The following is a 20830-nucleotide window of genomic DNA, read 5'->3' as shown; positions in this document are numbered from 1 at the left end:
AAATCGGAGATAAAGAATGGAAGAAATATTTCTTCGGCAGAGATGATTATCTCGATTAGCATCGTCAAGGAGAAGAGGAATAAGCGGAAATGACTGATCGGAAATGAAGGAAAGGAATTTCTTAGAGCGGAATAAAGGAGCAAACGAGAGCGAGAGAGAGGAAGGGGTAACGCGCGCTTACATGCACGTATTATACAATAACGTAGGGATATTCTTGCACTCACCATCGGTCCTCTGGATGTTTATGCTGCAGCCGACGTCGATGTTGCACGTACCGTGATCCATGGTCATTTAGTCGGTCTTGCACACTGCGTTCGACACCATAAAACGCGCCCGGCTTCCTCCGTTAGCACCGTGCAACGAAACGGGGCCTCGCACGCGGCCGATTAATCGACTCGAGTGAGAGAAAGAGGAAAGAGAGACGAAGTCGCGCGATGACGGTTGACAGTTACGGCAGCGTTCAAACTTCGCGTGGCGACCGGTCGAACCTCTCTTCTTCCCTCCTCTTTGGTCCTCAACGACGACGACGACGACGATGGATGATGATGATGATGATGATCTCCTTTCTCTCTCTGTCTCTCGTCTATTGTCCCCGTTGTCGTTGAACCTCGTTCCGAGAACCGCGTTCTCCTTTAGACTCCAAGGCACGCCCGATACGAATCTCCCGTATCTAGTCAAGGTTCTCGTTCGTTTCCCGGCCGAACGTTCGCGCGTCGTCGTCGTCGCCGTTGTCGTTCCCGATCCCGTTGTCGTCGTCGTCGACGAGACGGCGGACGACGATCAGCAGCGTGAAGAAGTGCGCGCGCGCACACACACACGACGTCCGCGTATCTGCCGAATCGCAGCCGCGACTCGCTCCTTGGAGTATCTATCTCGCGCCGAGGAAACAACCGTTTGCTTTCGTGCCGGGATACACTGCCAGTGTCCGTTATTGACAACGGAAGAGCTGCGATGGCGCCAGCTTCTGGCCGGCGCGCGCGGATCGCCGCGACATCTGCTGGCAAGACTCTTCAGTCGCGCGAAGGTAGACGATACCGCTGCTGACATCTGTGCTCCGCTCCGAGTACTGCAAGTCGAATTTTGTAGATAATGATATATATATATAAATATAAATATATAACAGTAAGCTTTATATTTTTAATATAAGCGGATTGAGGAGTTTAAATTCTGGATTTTTAAAAACTTTAGATTTTATATTGTCACGACATTAATTCTTTTAATTGTAATTTAACATTTGTTTGTTTTACAGAGAATATCGTGATTATATGAAAATCAAGATCCTCGAAATATATATTGAGGAAAATTGTTTCGAAAAACTAAATAAGTGGAATTATTAATATTATTTATTGTCTTTTCAATGAAAAATTATACTGAAATATCTATGATTATTAAGTATCGAAATAATACTTTGAATTATTAATATTATTTGTTTTTTTAATGAAAAATTAAACTGAGTTATTTATGATCATCAAGTATCGAATACTAATAATATTATATTTGTCTTTTCAATGAAAAATTAAACCGAAATATTTATGTGATCACGAAGTATCGAAATAATTTTCAGAGAATATTCTTCTCTCTTTTCCGATTTCAACATTTTTTATTTGCTCCCTGCAAATAGTGAATCCGTGACTTGAATAACCAACGATTTCAATTCTTCCATATTAAACTCCTCAGAGTCTAATAATCGTTCAATAATGCGCACCGGCCTGAAAGTATATACATAAATCATATCATTATCATTACACACACAGAAACACGACAAACACATTTAATTCTTCATAAAGTATAAATTTATCATATCAAAAAGTAACTCTCACATGTCTTGTTTTGCAGCTTGCGGTAGACGCGGAGGTAACTCGCCGACTTTAAACTTTTCATAGACCTATATAAAAATTCTTTGACTTATAAAGATATTCATGATGAAAAAAATGATACGTTATAAAAATTATTTTATTTCACACATATGCAATAAATCTTCAACATAATTACCTCTTCTGCTCGTTTAACAACAGTCTTCGTCTAAACCCGCCATTCGCGCAGCTGCATGTGCGAAACTACATGTCGTATGTCCAGTAGTTATACGATAAAGATGTGCCACGGAACAGTCGTCGTTTATGACAAACTCGAAAGTCTATAAATAGATATAATATTACTAAATATAATTAAATAAATAAGTGTAATAAATAATTAAAGTAAAATAATAATATAATGCATATATAATTATGCGTATTTTACCTGTTCCTTGATTATTGGATTTTGCGGCAACATGTTCATTATCCGATGCATGTGCGTGGCCACAAACACGTGTGGACAGTGAATCCCTCGCTGGACGAAATTATTCAAAACAGCTGCGAGCAATGACAGACCACTCACTTCGGATGTTCCGTTTCCGAATTCGTCTAAAATGACGAGGGAATTTGATGTGGACGCGTTGAGAGAGGAGTTTATCTAAAATATTGACAATGATGATGTCAAGTTTGAAGATATACACACAGAAAATACAGTTGAAAGAATGAAAATATGCCTTGATTCAAATACATTTTATTCTTATAATAGCGCCAAATATAAATAATCTTGGATAAAGGATAATTTAGCTTTAAAACAAAAGTGCAAAATATTCTTGATTGAAGCTGAAATTTACTTCAATTTAAAAATAAAGTTGCAAAAACAAGTGAACATCCGATATAAAGAGATACTTTCAAGTATATAATTACCTAATTCTTAGTTCAAATGTGACTAAGTTTGTTTTTACCATATAATGATTTTAAAACAAAATTATATCTTGAGGATAAAATATACTTTACACAAACTTAATTATTATTCAGGCAAATAAAGATTTGTGATTACAAAGAGTATTCTATGCTTAAATTAATCAAATAACGTTCAAGAATAAAAATGTATTTGAATCAAGGATTCCTTTTTTTCTGTGCAGTTAACGATTTGCGTCTTTGAAAAAAATTTAATATAATTTTTTGGTACTCTTTGGAAAAATCTACGTATATATAATCTGTATAAAAATCGATGTACCTGTCGCAAATCTTGCATGAACATGCTCGTATTTAGAGCAATACTTTCTATGGACGTAATTTGTGTCAGAATATGAGTCATTATTCCTATGGTGGCTGATTTGGCTGGTACGTAGCAGCCGACGTGAGCCATGAACACGATGAGTGCAATTTGTCTGAGATAAGTACTTTTGCCGGAAGCGTTCGGACCGGTTAAAACTTTTATGAGACTCTTTCCGTCCCCAGAGTAGGTGTCATTCGGAACGAACGTCGTTAAAAATTCTTGCAACGGGTGTCGACCTTGTTCCACTGCTATAATCTGACGCTCCACCATATTTGGCTTTACATAATTATATTCTCGGGCGACTACAGAAAATGCCAGTAACCTAATGTAAATAATGAACGAAATGTTTTAAAAGTTACATACTTTATAGATATATGTTAAGAAATCTAATTTAAATGAAGTTTTTTGCGCATTTAATATTAATTTCTCGCATATTTTTTCCATTAAATAATCATAAAATATTTAATTCACTCACGTATCTAATTCAGCGCATAATTGAATCGCATTGAAAATTGATGCTGCGTGTTTATTTATATATTTTACGAGCTTCAATATAATGTAACTTTCTCGCTTGGTAATCCTTAACATTATATCTCCTATACTATCGTCTAACTCTGAAACCAATGAAATAAATGCTATTATGTATAAAAAATTTATATTACAATATATTACGATATTATAAGCTACTTCATGTGTATCATAAAATGCAAAGAATATGAAATTATCGTAAAAATTATAAAACCTTTAGCACCGGGACTTTTAAAATAACGCGTGTCTTTACTAACAAATTTCAACTCTAAATTCTGAAAATTCTCATTGTCGGCTGGCGATGGATTCCGTTGAGTTAATGCTAAAAGATATCCGATATTCGGTATGTATACCATCCTGCAGGTTGTCACCCAAGATGGAAGATGCTCTATCATATCTTTCTCTGCCATTTGTGTCAGAGTCTTAGGTAAAGTGCCTCTTACGTGATGCACTGCATTTCAATGGAAACATGAAATTCAATGGAAATATAAAATTTAAACAGCTGAGTGCGCAATGCAATTTTAGAGATATATCCGAGACTCAAGAATTGCAATTTTTAATTCGTAAAAAAAAAAAAAAACCGAAATATATATTTACAGCATTATTCGAATTATGTGAAACAGATTAGCTTACATTTATCCAAGTGTGAATCCACGTTTGCTCGAACAATGAAATCATTTTCAGATTTCTTCGCGCTGAAATCCACTATGTATTCGATAAAATATTTGATGTAGCGTACTTCCTTTGTGATAGTATCAACGATTTTATGAAACAGCTTCACTTTTTTACGGTGTTCTTCGCATATGTCGGCGATGTAAATTATGGAAGATATCGTCTGCATGACACGAAATATAAAATAGAATGAGATAAAAATATGCGTAGTAAAAATATCATGAATAAATGATGATGATTAAAAATGAGAAATTTATTATACCTTATGCAATCGTACCCAATCAGAAAATTTAGCCTGCTGCGCTAAATGTCGATTCAAAGTAACATTAGTCAAACGATAAACCTGCTTTAAACATAACGTCAAATTCTCGACGATACTTTGATTATTCGGATTAAGGCAGAACTCGACGACTTCGAATCTTTCATTAAGAATTTCGATATTTCTTGTAGGATGTTGCAACGTTTTCCTACAATAAATGTTTAAATATTAATCTTTACATAATGAGAGAAACACATTATATATGATATAGTTATTTAAAAAATGATGACAATAATGTGGCCACAAATACTTGCCACAAAAAAAGCATTCCAGGACTTGATTGGCAACGGTTCAAAAGAATGAATAAGCTTTCGCTTTGTTTCTTCGATGCCGCATCGCCACACTTGAAAAGACTTGGATGATGTCTGGTGTGTACGATATTTAAAGCCTCGTAAGTATCGTCATTTATCATGACAATGTCACGTCTACATCCCAATGCACGGTAAAAAAATTAGTACACATACATTGTGAAATATAACGCATCTTATGGAAAAATAAATTATTGAAACCAGATCGCATTAAATTTAAATTGCAAAAAATTTATAGTAGTAATTAATAAATATAGATTGTGAGTACAAAAATGAATGCAATTGTTTAGAAACGTAATTGCGATTTTAATAAAAAAATATCTCTTAATTTTTATTTTAATTTTTTAATATTTTAATAAAAAAAAGATTTAATTGAACAAGCAAATCTCAACAAGGAGATTTTTTGATGGAACTCTTTTTTTTAAGGAATGATACTACAGTGAATTAAATTTCATGATTGTACTATCAATGCCACGTCTAAAATATTCTGAACGTGAGGTCAGAAAGACTCACAATGTCACGCTAGTCAAAGATACAAAGCTAGGTCTGGCAGCTGGATCCTTATTCAGCGTAATATTGCTCCAATGCTGATCGATATGGATCAAGAGCAGACCCAACGTGTGTATCATGACGCTCGATTTGAAATTCAACAGGCCCTGAAGGAAGACATGTCTCTCGACGTCATTGGCGTTCGCCGGCTCCGACTCGAGCTTGAGACTTCGAACTCTGTGATAGCATCTGTCGAAGCTGTGTTCCTTCTTCCGCATCACCCTCAGCGAGACCTGCGTCGGCCCCACACTGCTCTATCCGCTGATCTGTTCAATTCACTCGACGTTTCCGACATTACCAAAGCCTCGATCGTCGTAAGGAACGCGTCGGATGTACCGGAGAACGTGATGACGTATCGTGGTTGGCACTGCTTGTACAGTGTCTTCGTGATATGAAAATTAACACCGTCGTCGTAGGTATCGTCCATCACGAACAATTCGGACGTGAGAAAGTTGAAATAGGCTGCACCCAACTGATTGTTCGACCAGATCATAGCTAAAATGATCTGCGAGGACAAATACAATTTCCATTTACAATCGTGAAAAATAAAACAAATATTTGTAAAATTTACATAATAAAATAGTACCTTTATATTACACATGTTTTATAAAAGTGAGAATTTCTCAGTTTTAATTGTAATAATAAAATTAAACTAAAAAGTAACTAAGAAATAAAAATATTATTTAAAATAATTTCAATATATGAATTCGAAGATACTAGCCTCGTCTCTATTAGAAAAATTGCCAAACTGCATCGCAGAACTAACATTGCTCGATTGTTTTTGCGCTGTAGCGCTTGATTGCGTCATTGGAATATTCGGGCTTCTAAACTCTTCTTCATCGCTGCTAGTTTCGTTTAATATCGATTCGAATTCCACTGGACTAAAGTGAAAAACATATGCTGGCGTGTTAATTTCAAAAATAGAATACAACAATATTACTTTCATCATACATGAATCTAATATATGTAACCCAACTTATCTGTATAAAAGAAAGAAACTAAAAATAATACAATTTTATGAAGAAACAAATACATAATGAACATACACATTAGCTAAAAAAGGAGTCGATGATCTATTTCTTGAGCAACTCGGCAAGCTCATTTTTTTATCGTTCGTTTTTCGGATTTTAGATTCAAAATGCACGCAACAATGCTACGACAAAGTAACAACTGAATGACCTGAAGTTGATTCGTAAAAGACGTTAATCGTGTTCGCTAAGTTTGCACCAAACTTCACATTACATATTTTATAATTTTTTTCTTTGAAGTTTTCAAATAAAATATAAAAAAAAAAAAACAACGCAATTAGACTATAAATGTTTAAATATAATATTACATAAAAATACGTACCAATTTTTTACATGCATATAAACATTTTACATAAGAATTTCAAATATATAAATTATATATTTATATAACATAGTTCGCATAATTTCAGTACAGTTGTCGCACAACTTATTCAATCTATCGAAAAAATGCGGGAAAAGGAAGAAAAGAAAAAATCGTACATATATTCAATAACAACATTATTCTTTGATTACATTACATGAGCAAATATTTGCAGTCGCCTGCAATTGTTACCTGTACATAATTACAAAATATTGCCCTAAACCTGTTTAAGTAATGGGTACCCGGTATTATTGGTATTCGCGACGCGATTTTATAAGTGAAATATAAAACGATCTTGCGCGCGATGTAAGATTATGATCTTTGATTCAGCTTTTGCTTTGTTAATACTTAAGAACATAAATAATAGATGGACGTACCAAGAGTTGTATGGAACACATTTGGTTAGGAGTTAGATCGTGTTACTTGTTACACATTATATATATAAAATATTACTTGACATTAGTTTTCACGCCTACACATAATGCTGCGTGAAGAAATGATTACCACGATTGCGCTATTACAACAATTGTTATATACATTCGCAAAAAGTATAAAGGGTTCTCGGAAAATATTCTCTAAATCGCATTAAAAAACCTACTTCTCTGTAAATTTTAATTATAAAATCTTGTTGATTAAAATCGTTAATTATAAAATCTCAATTTATAAAATTTCATATTAATTCGTTAACTTAACAATCGATAAGTTGATGTATATAAAATATATCATTTTTATATAGCGATCTTTCGAGTGTACAAAAGTACATAAAAGTTTCTAAAATTCGGTATTTTTTCATACAAAAATATATGTATATGAATAATATCAACCAGATCTTTTTTCGCACAATTTTGTTAAGATCTCGAATTTCCACATTTGAAAAGGTCTTTTAACTCGGAATAGGCGGAGGTGGTTGGGGATTGAACGTGATGGGTCGATAGCTCTTCTCCCTCACAAAGGGCTGCACTCCGTTCAATATGAAACCGTTCATAGGGTTTCGCTCTTGTTTGATCGGCTGCACCGGGCTCTCGTCCTCCGAGCTGACGGCTTCCTCGCTGCGTGCTGGGCTAGCCGACCTAATTAACCGGTTCTTACTCTTTTCGCTCCGTTTCGACATCTCCTCATACTACCTACTTTGGAATCAGCAGAGAACGCCACGACTGGTCATGAATTTCGCAATTGCATGTTGTAATGAATATCCAAATAAATAATAATACACAAGTCTCGAGCAATTTGTGAAAATGTAAATTAATTTAGAATAAAAGAAATAATTTTTGTATAAGTTATTTTTGAAATATATATATATATATATATATATATATATATATTTTTTTTCTTATATAATTATGAAAAAAATTTTCTATATAAATTCAAAAAATACTTTTACATAATTTTCTACAACTAAAATCATCGATTTTTCCAAAACTTAATATTTTAATAAAGTCAACGTTGTTTTTTGAAAGAAAAGCACTTTCGTCTATAGAGAACCAATATTTTGCGATCAGTTGAACGCACGTGACGCCTCTGCTGTATTTGTCAACGCGCTGAACGCCAAGGCAAACACCTATTCTCCACTCCACGAGTGGATCTAGTAAAATATTAGCATAGTCCTTATATAGATGCACGCGGCCGCAAGAGTGGAGGACACAGGTTTGCCGGAGTTCAACGCATCGGAGGATAAACCAAGACGCAATAACGCGGCGTGCGACGATCTTTCTTCAAGACGTAACGTAACGCTTTCGACAATTGTGAGATGCGTTGGTTGATTTATCGCACGATGCTCGCCACCTATGTATGCTCGCCCAATACGTAGTTAGAAGCGCGATCGTACTTGCTTGGCTTGGTTTAATGAAGCGTTGTTAAATGACTAGAGGTGTTAAGACTACTTACTTTACGCCCACCTTAAAACCTGTGCGAGATAAAAAATCAGAAAGCCAAGAATTAGTAGGTAATCGCACGGTACGCGCAACTTCTTATCTACGAGAGCGATTAGTAGATTTAATTACTGCTACTGTTTCTATGGCAAACATTAATTATCATATTTATTAACTTGCAACGAAGACAAGCTTGCGGAAGAAGCTGTCACATCGAATATCGAAGTATGTAATATCGAGGTAACGAATTATGATTCACGTTATAAGTTATATATATACTGAAGCAAATGCAAACAGAAATTAGATTTTAGACTTTAGATCGAACAAAGAAAAATGCAGAAGTAAATTTTAAAAAATTATGCATACTTTTCTAGATTTCCAAGAGAGAATAATGTTATTTAAATATAAAAGAATAAATTAAATGGAATTTTTACATCACATAATTTTAATATTTTTTATTTTAAAATAGAAAAAAGCTGAGAATAATAATTGTAAAAACTGTTCTCACTTTTGTAATCCTCTTTGATATTTATTTAATAGACTATAGAGAAAAGAAAATTGTATATTGCTCACGTTTACTTCAGTATAAGGAAATGTATCAGAAATCATAAATGTCATTCGGGTCTCTACGTAAAACCTCCCTTTCAGGCATTATGCGTCCGCCGACAACATTATTATTTCGGGAAACATTCTCAGGAGAATCGTTATCTAAGCGGAAGTCAAAGGGACCAGATTATATCGAACATACCTAGACCGAAGGGGTTTACTCTTGCCGCCGGTTTGCCTGGAATGCGGTCTCGTGTTCGGTTGCGATAGCTCGCTGTCGCTGCTCGCTAAGGAAGATCTCGCCGCCACGGCCCCGTGAGCAAAATCTTTCCTGTTAGGTAATGCGTTAGAGAATTACTTGCCATTAGCGGTTTCGTCTCGCAATCGCGAACTCTTGTATACGGACAGCGGTCTGACATGGCCGCGAGCACGTGAGTGAAAGTGAATTCTCTTTGAAATTACGGACTCTTCTCATATGTATTGCATAGAGCACCGAAGACCTTTACCCTTCTTAACCCTTTAGCTTACGTATTGAAACACTGCGTTCGCTTCTCGCTTTCTTTTCATCAAGCATCGCATGGTATCATTTAGTATGTGAAGAATAAGTACAAATGGAAATAAAAGTAATTATTTTAATAGATAGACAATTTTTTGTTTTAAATGTAAAAATATTTCAGATTTTTCTTGGAGAAAATTCACTTTCAAAAATTATATGTTAGAGAAATTTAACTTTTAATGAAGTTCAAGAAATTAAATGTCGTTTATTATTATTAAAGACCAAAGATTTCATTTGTTACATTTACCTGTAATTGTCAGACCTGGGCGTAGAGTTGAGATTCGCGGTTTTGCTGGTCGTGTGCGCATCCACAAAAGCAGCCGAGCTCTTAGGAATATCGCATACCACTTTGGGATGCACCGTTGTCTGTTTGTACTCCAGGTGCGACGACGAATCAGTGGGCGTCCAGTCATAATATTTTGGCCGGTAATCCTTGTACTCTCTCGGTTGCTGTTGATGCTGTTGGTGCTGCTGCCTAGAATCCGCGCTAGGTGCTCTCTTACGCAAATACTCGTCGCTGCTGACACTGCTCTTCCGTATGGTCGCCAACTTCGTCGGTGGGACCGAGGTCGGAGACGATGCTGATGACGACGGCGCGCCGTCTGGGTCCGCGCGAGATAATTGTGAGCTGTCCCACACGGTGGGCAGGCTACTTACAATTCAAACACATTGTTAAACACAATAGCAAACAATTTGCAATTTTTACAAATTATTTTCAAATAATTTCCAAAATAAACTGTATTACAAAAAATTAAAGACATATGAAGATAACATAAATGTTCAGAATCAGTCAATCAGTTCGATGATAACATTTTAAATGTTAAATACTTATATAAGAGTTTTCATGATCGAAAAAATCAATGTATAAATATTTTGATACAATATTCAACAGATATAAAGCTTTTATAATTGATCACTATTATTTCAGAAATAAATATGCAAATATAATTTCGAGTATTCACCTCATATTTTCGTCCATACTATACAAGCGAAGTTGCTGTCTAATGTTTGCCTTCTCCCTGGCACGTTTCCGTTGAAATTCTTCTTCCACTTTACGCATCGCCTCTAGCTCGCCTTTTCTTTGCCTTTCCTTGGCTTCTGCCTCCCGCGATAACTTTTCCGCCAATCTACGCCTTTCGATCTGTCGCACAGTACTCTGGAATGTGAATCTTCGACCTTTCGAGTTGTTCTTCAATGGTGACTTGATCTCCGGCGCAACCTCCTTATCGTCCTGCAGATTTTGCTGAGTAGGTGAAATGCTCCGTTGTTTCATTTCGGAGATGTTTTCACATGATTTTGAAAATCTATTGTTCACTTTCCCATCGCTCGTGAAAGATTTGTCTTTAAGAATGGCTGAGTTTTTAGACTGCTTGATCGTCTTCTCTATATCTTTGTCGGATTTCCTAAATTCGTCCACGCCGTTTTTACGATATTTCGATCCAATATTATTGCTAAAGTTCTTTTCACTGTCCATCACATTATTCCTGGAATTCAAGCTCTGTGACTGATATTGAGAATCGTTGGATTCGGGCAAGTACATCACGTGACCGCCTGAAGCCAGGTAGGAGAATGAAGGCGGCTTCATTATTATGGGAAAATCGTTGCGATCCTCCAAATCTTCCACCAAATCCTCGTCATCATCCTCGTCGTCGAAACTGGGCTTCCAGCCGGACGGTGAAGATCGCGTCGCATCCGTGATCTGCGTGTGTTGGAGCGACGTCGGCGCGCTTGTCGACAGAAGCCAGTTATCATCGAGGACGTCGCGAGTACGTTTTCTCTCGAGATCCAACGGACCGAGCCCGAGGGCGCCCGAAACCGATCTCTTCAGTTTCTGCAGCGAGTTAAAGGTTGAGCCCTCCTTGCTCTTTGGATCCGGATTGTATAGATACATGCGATTGTCGTCGCGCGGCAACGACAGCGAGAACACGTGTGCCCTGGGTGGAAATTTCACGGGGGTCGGCATCGGCGGGGGCGAGTCCACGCCAGCATCGCTACTAGATTCCTCGCCCAGATCCTGCTGCGGCGTCCACGTCGGTCTTGTCGCTGGTGTTTTCAATCTATTATTGTTATTGGTATTGGTGCTGACGTCTAATAAGTCGTCATTAGCTGCGCCAGCATCCCCGGATATACCAGAATCGCCCGATTTATCATGAGAACTTCGTGGACCGAGAGCGATCAGTGGCGGAGGTGGTCTCGACAGACGTTCGATGCGTTCCTCAAACATCACCTGATATCAAACATTTCATAATTTCTTAACTGGAAGTATTCTGAATAATTTATACGCTCTCTTCAATTTCATTTACTTGATAATTATTACTTTGCTAGTTGTTATACTAAGAGATAGTCTCTAATTAGTATTGTACATTCTTCGCGCACTTACCGGAACCTCCTCGCTCGCTGTGCTCATGTTTGGTCCTGGTGCTTCTAACGCTGATAACAACCTCCACGCTGCTGATGGTGAGAATCGCGGAATTTCCAGTTGCTTCTTAGGTAACGTGGGTCGTAATTTTAACGAAATATCCTCCATTCCGCTTTTCCCCTGATAATCACAAAAATTCGATTTAGCAAAAAAAATTTCCTTACATGTTTCGTTTTAAATAAATAATTATATTAAATAATTGCTTATATGTATATAAACTTGTGATTTTATAGATCTTATTACAAATAAAACAATTACTCACATCATCTGTATAATCGTGGCATTCGATCGATCCATTGACCACTCTAGCTTGCAACCTGGACTGTATTTGTTCCATGTGCTGGTCCACGCAATTCCGCGACTCGTTCGACAATGCTTCGTCCATGCCGAAGTAGAAAGTCTTCGGTGCGGATTTCTCCGGCAACGGTAGTCTAGAAAAACGATCAAAAACGATATATTAGATTCTGCACAACGATTATAAATGACGGTACTAATTAGTCATCTGTTATCGTCGCCATCAGAAAATTAATTGCTCCTCTATTCATGTCGCGCGCTCGCACGAGACATTCATTGATAAGAGAAATAATTAGAATGGCTTAGGCATACGCGCGTATACGCGACTCGCGAGAGAGATAAATCGATCTGAGATGCGAGAGCAACTTACACGTGCCAATTTTTCTCGCGCATAACTTCCTTGGCTTCTGGTTTCCTCACGAGCTTCTCTTTGGATTTCGCGTCCTTCTTCTCCACCGTCGCGGGAACAGGTTCGCAGGGCCATCTCTTCTCGTCCGGTGCGCCATCAGTATTCCTAGCGTCGCTCTTCCGCCATCTACGATCGGAATCTCTCTCCTTTCCTTTCTCTTTGGCCTCGCTCGTTCGCTCGGGCGTGCTCTCCCTCCCGGAACCTTGCCCGCGAGGATCCGTCGCCCTGACGTAGGGTCTCACCGGACTCTCCGATCTGGTTCTCGCCGGCTCCGCCGTGTTCTCATACTTCCGGCTCTTGGCCACGCTCTTTGCCCGTTGATAATCCTCGAGTAGATCTTTCCGTTGCTTCTCCGACGAGGAGTATTTCCCCGCGTCCAGACGATCTTTCGGATTTTTCCGAGAAGGATCCTTTGGCTGCACCATAGATGATTCGTCAAACGTCGCCAATTTCTCGACGATTCGTCTCTTTCCACCTGATATGGCTTCCGTTTGTCTCTCCTCCACGTAATTTTTGGTTTTTCCAAGATCGCGCGCGTTTTCTTTGCGTTCTTCGTACATGTTGAGCTTGCTTTCCGATCGATTACAACGATCGGTCAGTCGCCTCTCCTCGACGATCCTGTTCTCGATCGTACATTCATTGCGGGAATTCTCCTCGTTCTTCGCCGATCGTTTTTCCGGTCTTTTTGCCTCTTCGACTTTCAATGCTTTCAAACTTCGCTCAACATCGCTGTTGCGCTCCGTCAGATTCGCGGACTCCGACGAGGACCTACCGCCACAGTGGAGCTTGTTGCGCACCTTCCTGGCTACCTGCAGTAACTCCGCCTGGAACTCTGGACTGCTCATGCTTCTTTGCAACGTGTTCTTGCCATCAAAGATCCGCAAACGCCTCTGCTCATCCCGGCACCAGCGATCCTGATGAAGATCGCGCCAAACGAGTCTGTTCTCCTTGTTGGCAGCACGACCGTCCTCACCCCGCCACTGTCGTTCGTTCTCCAATCTACCACCGCCGCCGTTGTTCTCGCAACGTTCCCCGACGTGAGTCTGCGACGATGAAGATGAGGACAGCCAGTTGACCTGCGCCCTCTTCGTTTCCGCTCGCGTCTTGAAGAGGCGCGACCGCCGAGGCGGTGGCTGAACTTCTTCTTCGCCGTGACAACCATTCTGACGATGCTGGCCAGATTCTGTATATCTGTAGGCAAGATTTCTACATTTCAAAATGCGATACCGATATTTTCCATCGATATAAAAAAATCACTAAAATTGCTAAAAAATATTAAGAAAAATATAGAAAAAATTGGATTAAAAAAGAATTATTAAAAGAAATATTAATTCTAGAAAAGCTTTAGAATATCAAATTGATTAAAAATAAATGTTGAAAAATAAAATGATTCGGGAAAAGAAAATGATCGATAACAATTGCATTTCTCTACCTGTAGGAATCGGGGGACGATCTGTCGACGACGCCGTTCGACGGCGGCGCCGGTGCCTTGTACTTCTTCTTGTTCCTGTACCGGCTCTCTCGTTCCTTGCAGTCTCGCTCGGGATAATGTCCGTTTCCGCAATGCCGGTGTTCCATCGCGTGCTGATGCTGTTGCTTCCCGTTGCAACGCATCGCCTCCCGTCCCATCGGCGAATATCGCAGATCAGGCTCGCTGCCGAACCTCTTCAGCTCCTGCATCTCGTTCTCCATGCAGCAGCCTAATTCGCTCCGATAGTGGCAGCAACGGTGATCGAGCTTGCGTCCACGCGAGGCGCCGATGTTCGACGCCGAGGTACTGCGGCTGCGGAATATTCCTGGCTGGAAAGCGAGAGAGAAACGAAATCCTAACTTTTTGAAAATTCTAATCCACTTTTCACTTAATTTTTATATAATTTAAAAAAATTTTTTTTTTTCAGTGCCGACAGTTTAATCTGAGAAGTGAGAGAAATGTGGGCGTAATATTTACATATGTCTGCCAATTATGATAAAAGTTCATTAAGACAGCTCTGATCACATCTACACAACGGGTTCAAAGATTATTCTTTCTCTCTTAAGTATTACATAAAGGTAGCACGCGGTAAAGTGTTACGCGCGTTTATTCTTAGAACATTGTTGATTTACAAAGCGTGCGCGCGACTTCCGTCTGATGAGCGTAATAAATGCTCTATAGAGCAAGGACCTCCTTCCCTTCTCCCCTTAATAAAGCAGACGGATGAGAAACTGTCGTCTTTGTGCGACCGTTGACACAAAGAGTTCGATGAAGGTCGCGTGATACATTTCCCGAATTCGCGATATGTAAGAAGTCATTCTGTAGAATATATTCTTAACCGGGTTATTACGCGACGCATAGCACAAGACACGTACGAATTCTGAACAATTGCATATGCATTACCTTCATTCTGGACGACGGAAACAGGCTTCTTCAAAGACAGAAGGAGGACTGACTGTCCGAGACGCAGGAGATTGAATTAAAACATATTAGTGGGAATAAAAATGTATATAACTTTTCGGACACAGAGATGATTTTGTGGAGTGCGGACTTTCACGCTGAAGATTCGGAGCAGAAAATTCATTATGCTTTTCGTCGTTTCATACTTTCGGCTGCAATTTGCACAGCAACCTAAATAATAAATATCTCCAACGTACAAATATATATTTATTACAAAAATGTATCCTCTTTGTCTTAAAAAAATTCAATAGATATAAATTAAAAATATAGATTAATAAAATTACAATAAAATTATTTTATAAGACTAATCTTTTTTTTCATGCTGCGTCTCTTTTAAAAGTTGATCGATTATATCAGACATTTCGATGGAATAGATATTCCGCTCTCGAAGCAGAGTGTGAATAAATATACGACGATACATTTCAAACAGAAATGAATTCAGTCCCTGAGAGTAAAGATTATGCATACGAAGAATCAGATATAATGTAACGTACCAAAATATACAACTAACAATAAGCAAAAATTTTCCGCGCAATTAACTCTAATTTACTGCCATTATGATGCTGTCATTATTACTACGAGCGCTACACAGTCACTACCGTTAATTAGGTACTGTTAACAATGAAAATTATTAATCGACATAAAAAGTCGTGGCCCTGAAGACAAATTTCAACGCAAGTGCAACGAATTGAGTGACGACTTGTATTCTCGCACACGAGAGCAGCAGCATGGCACGCCACGTCATCAGCGCGACTCGAAAAGCCGCCGCGAATCCTTACCTTATTAAGGTCGTGCGGAAGCGTGAGGGCCGGCGGCCTGCGGCCGCTTATGGTTCCCCCGTTGTGAATGATGTTGCCATTATTGGTGGCGCGCAACCGCTGATTGGGCGGCTCCGGTAGGACCTTGAGTCCCGCCGGCTGCTGAGGATGATGTCTCGCAAGCTCCCGAGGAAAGGACTGCGTCCACCCGCGTCTGCCAATCTCCTGCGACGGTCCATTGGACGCGCAGTATTGATGGGAGCTGCTGCTACCCATTTCTATGCCGATCTAGCGTCTCTATGGAGTGCAGCACGATTCGCCATTCATCTTGTATCTGCGGAAGATCAGAAAGAGAGGACCAATTATCCAACAGGTTTGCCTGAATCCATCATTGAAAGATACTGTGCCATCTAATTGGAATTCGTGAATGTAGCATAAATACAAGAAGCAGACTTTTTATGTAAATAATAGCTGATTAAGTTACAGTATATTTTTCTAAAGTACATATAATGTATTTATATATTATTCAAGTAAGATTGTCTAGATAGAAGCTGCATGTGTGCAACAAGTTTATAAATTAATTTAAAAATAGTTGAATTAAAAAATAATGTTCTAGTATAATCATTCTTGAAGAAAATACAAAGATTATATATTTAATTGAAATGTGATAGAGGTAGCTAGATAGTAGTAACTACACAGAGAGAATTTTCTCTTAGAATTTATCCTGAAAATATCGTGGGACAATATGATATTGGATGAATTTTATAAGAGTTTTCTGATTGATACCACATAAGATATAAAATATATTTGATTAATTTTACTATGTACATATTGTTTTTTATTGTGGTAAATATTAATCAGAGAAATTATTCTTCCAATACCATATTGTCCCACGATTATCATGATTTTCAGAGTAAACTCTCAGAGGAAATTCTCTCTGTGTAATTAAACCATAATTAAATAATATTAAAAAATTGTCAAGATGTGAGAAAAAACAATAATTCTTAAAACGAACAGAATGGACACCCAGAAAGATAAAAAAATATAAATATATAAAATAAAAAAGTATTAAGTGGATGCAAATATTTATACAATGTTATGAATCAGATTTAAATACTCTGTATGATCAGATGGTCAATTAAGAGAACCACTTTACAAACCTGTTCCAATTTCTCTTAAACTTGTAAAAAGTACGCTTTTGCATACTAATTTGCTGGCGCTTTGCATATGACGATTAAGGGTGTAATTAAACGTTAATAAGTATAATCAATTTGCAAATATGTTGCACAATCCGCCTTAAATTTTTTTCGATAAGGCCGCTTCTGTGTAAAAAAACGCAGGATTAAGGGTGCAATTAAACGTTAATAAGTGTGATCAATTTGCAAATATGTTGCACAACCCGCTTTAAAAATTCTCTTCGATAAGGCCGCTTGTGAGTAAAAAAAACGTGTCGGCATTAACGCCTGATATATATCTAATTAATATGTTTTTCGTAAGAGGCATATTTTATGGCTCAACTTCTCATCCATGATGATCACTAATTAACGAAAAATCATAAATACAAATTATACGAAAACGTTTCATTCATCTTGTCGCTTTCGGCAAAGAAATAATCAATGTAAACGTCATATAAAAATAATATCAATTTTCAATTTACGTGACGTACCACATCTTTTCTCGGAACAAGTCCGTAAAAGAAAAAAAATACCACCGTTACTCAACTTTCTAACATCTCACGCCGGAGGAAGGATAGTGATCCGCGAGACCATTGATGAACGAGAAGACAGCGCAACGAGACTCCGCGAGGTAATGGAACAAGAGGGATGGAACAAGAGGAGGGTAAACGCACGCGAGTTGGCCGAACGATCTGGGCAGGCCGGTTATCTTACAGTTAGACGTGGTTTAACCTCCTGTGTCGGTCGTGTCGGGATGCGAAGAGAAAAGGAGGGAAAGGGACAGAGAAACAGAGGAAGAGACGGTTCTTTCTAAAGTAAGTTCTTCCATTCAGCACCGGTACACAGGAGCAGGTGCCCAACCTACAGCACACGCGACCCGTCCGTGTCGATCGGGTAGTACCGGTAATACCGCTAATCCGCGGGAATGAGCGAGAGAGCGCGAAAAGTGTCCGAGAAAAGTCGCGGGACACTACGTCGTTGAGGCAAACGAGTAAGGCGGCTTTTATTAATGTAGTCTCTTCTCCTATCTCGCGGGATTAAACTGGAAATAAAGCAGCAGGATCTGGAATTGCTCGCACGAGTTAATATTCGGAAAAAATGCGCGAGGCAAATGAGCGAAATTATATTCACGTTCAGCCGATCAGATGATGTTCTTCCGATATCATCGATATCAGATCTGCAAAAGGCGCGACGATTTAGATCTTACTATATAGCTTTGCTTGATAAAGAGGATTGAAATTATTTGCGTAACAAGAAATAATTGGCTGACTAAGGAATACAAGTGTAAATGGTAGTTTAGATATCCTTATAGATATGCACAGACTATGTGAGTACGCTATTTGCGTTTCCTGAAATGGAAAAGCTTCAACGTTTCACTTCCGCGCGTGTGACGCGATGGTGAAACAACGGGGACCAGATTGATCGATATCGTAGTCAGATCAGAGAAAAAAACAGAGCGTGTTTCTCACAGTTTCACTTCCGACAATGCATTCTGAAATTCACGCAGCTCATAGTTATTTTATGGTGATACGTACGCAATTTTATTCTTCGAAGGACGATAAACGCGTAATACTAATATTAATTGCGCGAATCAATGCAAAACAATATTCTATGGTAATGTTGCATGGCCAACTTTATTTCACAGTGTAAAGCTTGTATACATCGTTGAGAACAATGCAACATTGTTGATATTAATGATATCAAGATGTTTTTTTTTTTTTTTTTCATTTTGACCAAACCTGCAATTTGTAATTTACTTTGTAGCACACGGAAAAAATTACTTAGTATAGCTAAATTTTAGAAATGTAATTAAATTTTAAGTGTAATATAGGACCACCTAAAATTTAGCTATATAATACTTTTTCTCTCTCGATTAATATCTATCACAATAAAAAATATTAATATATATACATGATAAAATTAATTAAACATATTTTATACGCTATTATATGATAGATATTATAATATTTTTTATTGTGATAAATTTTAATCAGAGAAACTCATAAAATTCTTGAATCGTTTGAACCATGATTTTCAGGGCAAATTCTAAGAGAAAATTCTCTCTGTGTACAAAGTACATTGTTATGTCGAATGCAAAAGTATACCTAATATAATTTTTCTAAAACCGTGAAAAATAATCGTTTAGAATAATACACTAAACAGAGAGTCAGCTGACTTTTCTTCGACGAGAGCGATGAAATGTCGCGATAACACATGGCGATATCTCGGCATTCGCTCAGCATCATCGGAGCGTCATCGGTTCTTCGGCGGTTTCGCGCGCGATTGTCGTGCCGGCGAGAGGATTCTCCGGGGCACAAAGTGGCAAGTGATGCATGACGGATGGCGGCGGTTATGATAACTCGAGCGTAGGGTACCCGCGGGATAGAAGGGGGCAAGGAAACGGAGGAAGAGAAGGAAGAGAAGGAGGCGACGAAGCGCGAAGGGACTCGAGGTATAGAGAACCCGGGGAATCGGAGAGGGCAGGAGGAAAGAGGACGTTTGCCCCCTCGCGATGATCATCGCCGAGAGTCATCGAACTTGGAAGGATAGGAAGAACGATTCTCCGTCTGCCGTCTCGCGTTCGCGATAGCTCGCCTCGCTCGTTCGCTCGTCTAGGATAGAGGCAGCTCTAATACCAGCCCCGGCTATCTTCGAGGAACTCGAATCGAACCCGGACTGTATTCCCGGGCGATATACATACGCCCACGTGTCGCGATTGTCGGCACAAATCATGTACTTCCTGCTGCAAACGCGCCGTGCAAAAATTCTGAAAGAGCGAGCGCGCAGACTGACAATCCGATTCGATCCGATTGCGGCCGCGTTGGGTGGTTCGTTTCTTTTCTTCTTCATTTTTTCGCACTTATTTATTTTGATGAAATAAGTGGAATCGAGACGAACTCTCTGTCTCTTTCTCTCTCTCTCGCTCTTTCTTTCCTCCTCTGTCGTGTATGCAATTTACGCAACAACACTACTGTACAGTTTTATTAATCGACGAAAGAAATGGATGGAAAAAACATCGCGAGATCTCTTTCGCAAGAGAACTGTCATTAGAGATTAGCTCCGCGCTCGTTCCGCACCTATAACGGAAATATCATTCGCCGCATTTAAATCGTGGAGATTCGCGTGTGCAAAATAAAGACCGGGAGTTCTCGCTAGATCGGAAATGATACCGAGCCGAGAGTCGTTATTACATTCCTGGATTTGCGAAATGAGAGGGCGCGTATCTCCTCTTTCAATAGCAATGTCTCACTCTGTATTATAGTATGTTCCTTCCTCGTGATAGCAATATTTCACCTTGTGTACAACCACGCATTTCGTCTTCCGACAGTAACGTTTAATGCTCGGGTAAGATTTTTCCTAGCTGAAAATAGCGTGTAACTAAACGTGAGTGGCATCCGACTTTCTGCGCGGAACGCGTTCAAAGTTAAATAGAATCATCTTAGAAAAACAACGATATAAATAGAATTACTGGAGAAAACAAGGAACTACTAGATGTAATTATATTATCCGTTATTTAACAATTATTTCTGCACATTT

The 20830-nt window shown here is 38.7% G+C and overlaps 3 protein-coding genes across 6 annotated transcripts in view; all 3 read right to left on the bottom strand.

Annotated features, from left to right (window-relative positions):
- Positions 1–955, bottom strand: part of Klp10A (kinesin-like protein 10A) — a 29232-nt gene extending 28277 nt beyond the window's left edge. Inside the window, exon 1 of the mRNA XM_029307640.2 lies at positions 225–955. Coding sequence (XP_029163473.2) covers positions 225–291 — 67 coding nt within the window. The 5' untranslated portion in view covers positions 292–955. The remainder of the gene's footprint in view (positions 1–224) is intronic.
- Positions 956–1460: 505 nt separating this feature from the next.
- Positions 1461–6880, bottom strand: LOC114934988 (mutS protein homolog 5-like). Its single transcript, XM_029307730.2, is given in 15 exon segments — positions 1461–1709; positions 1821–1885; positions 1993–2016; positions 2018–2134; positions 2239–2451; positions 3031–3394; positions 3548–3686; positions 3815–4051; positions 4234–4435; positions 4535–4739; positions 4846–5016; positions 5413–5711; positions 5714–5953; positions 6170–6329; positions 6495–6880. Coding segments are annotated over 15 exon segments (2601 nt in total). The 5' UTR covers positions 6551–6880; the 3' UTR covers positions 1461–1600.
- Positions 6881–6957: 77 nt separating this feature from the next.
- Positions 6958–16448, bottom strand: LOC114934987 (uncharacterized). 4 transcript variants are annotated; one of them, XM_029307724.2, is made up of 9 exons: positions 16140–16448; positions 14362–14729; positions 12891–14120; positions 12489–12657; positions 12188–12346; positions 10770–12034; positions 10055–10459; positions 9454–9582; positions 6958–7907 (listed from the first exon to the last, which is right to left on the bottom strand). In XM_029307724.2, exons 1-9 carry the CDS (start codon positions 16392–16394, stop codon positions 7721–7723), a joined length of 4167 nt encoding a protein of 1388 aa, XP_029163557.1. In that variant the 5' UTR covers positions 16395–16448; the 3' UTR covers positions 6958–7720. The 4 variants fall into 4 exon arrangements, with proteins under 4 accessions (XP_029163557.1, XP_029163558.1, XP_029163561.1 ...); XM_029307725.2 differs by having other exon boundaries at positions 10055–10456; XM_029307728.2 differs by lacking the exon at positions 16140–16448 and adding an exon at positions 15304–15615.
- Between the last annotated feature and the right edge of the window lie 4382 nt (positions 16449–20830).

This window comes from Nylanderia fulva, unplaced genomic scaffold, assembly GCF_048542155.1.
Source record: "Nylanderia fulva isolate GAGA-0341 unplaced genomic scaffold, ASM4854215v1 Scaffold35, whole genome shotgun sequence".
NCBI lineage: Eukaryota > Metazoa > Arthropoda > Insecta > Hymenoptera > Formicidae > Nylanderia > Nylanderia fulva.
This window is presented reverse-complemented; position numbering and strand designations above follow the sequence as displayed.

Bases quoted from the DNA above. Each gene is read 5' to 3' on its own strand.
- LOC114934987 (XM_029307724.2), bottom strand. From the start codon at position 16,394: ATGGGTAGCAGCAGCTCCCATCAATACTGCGCGTCCAATGGACCGTCG. The intron at 10,460-10,769 runs GTGAATACTCGA...TTGAATTGTAAG, and splicing joins AGTATGGACGAAAATATGAG to TAGCCTGCCCACCGTGTGGG. The intron at 9,583-10,054 runs GTAAATGTAACA...ATTACCTAACAG, and splicing joins CCCAGGTCTGACAATTACAG to GAAAGATTTTGCTCACGGGG.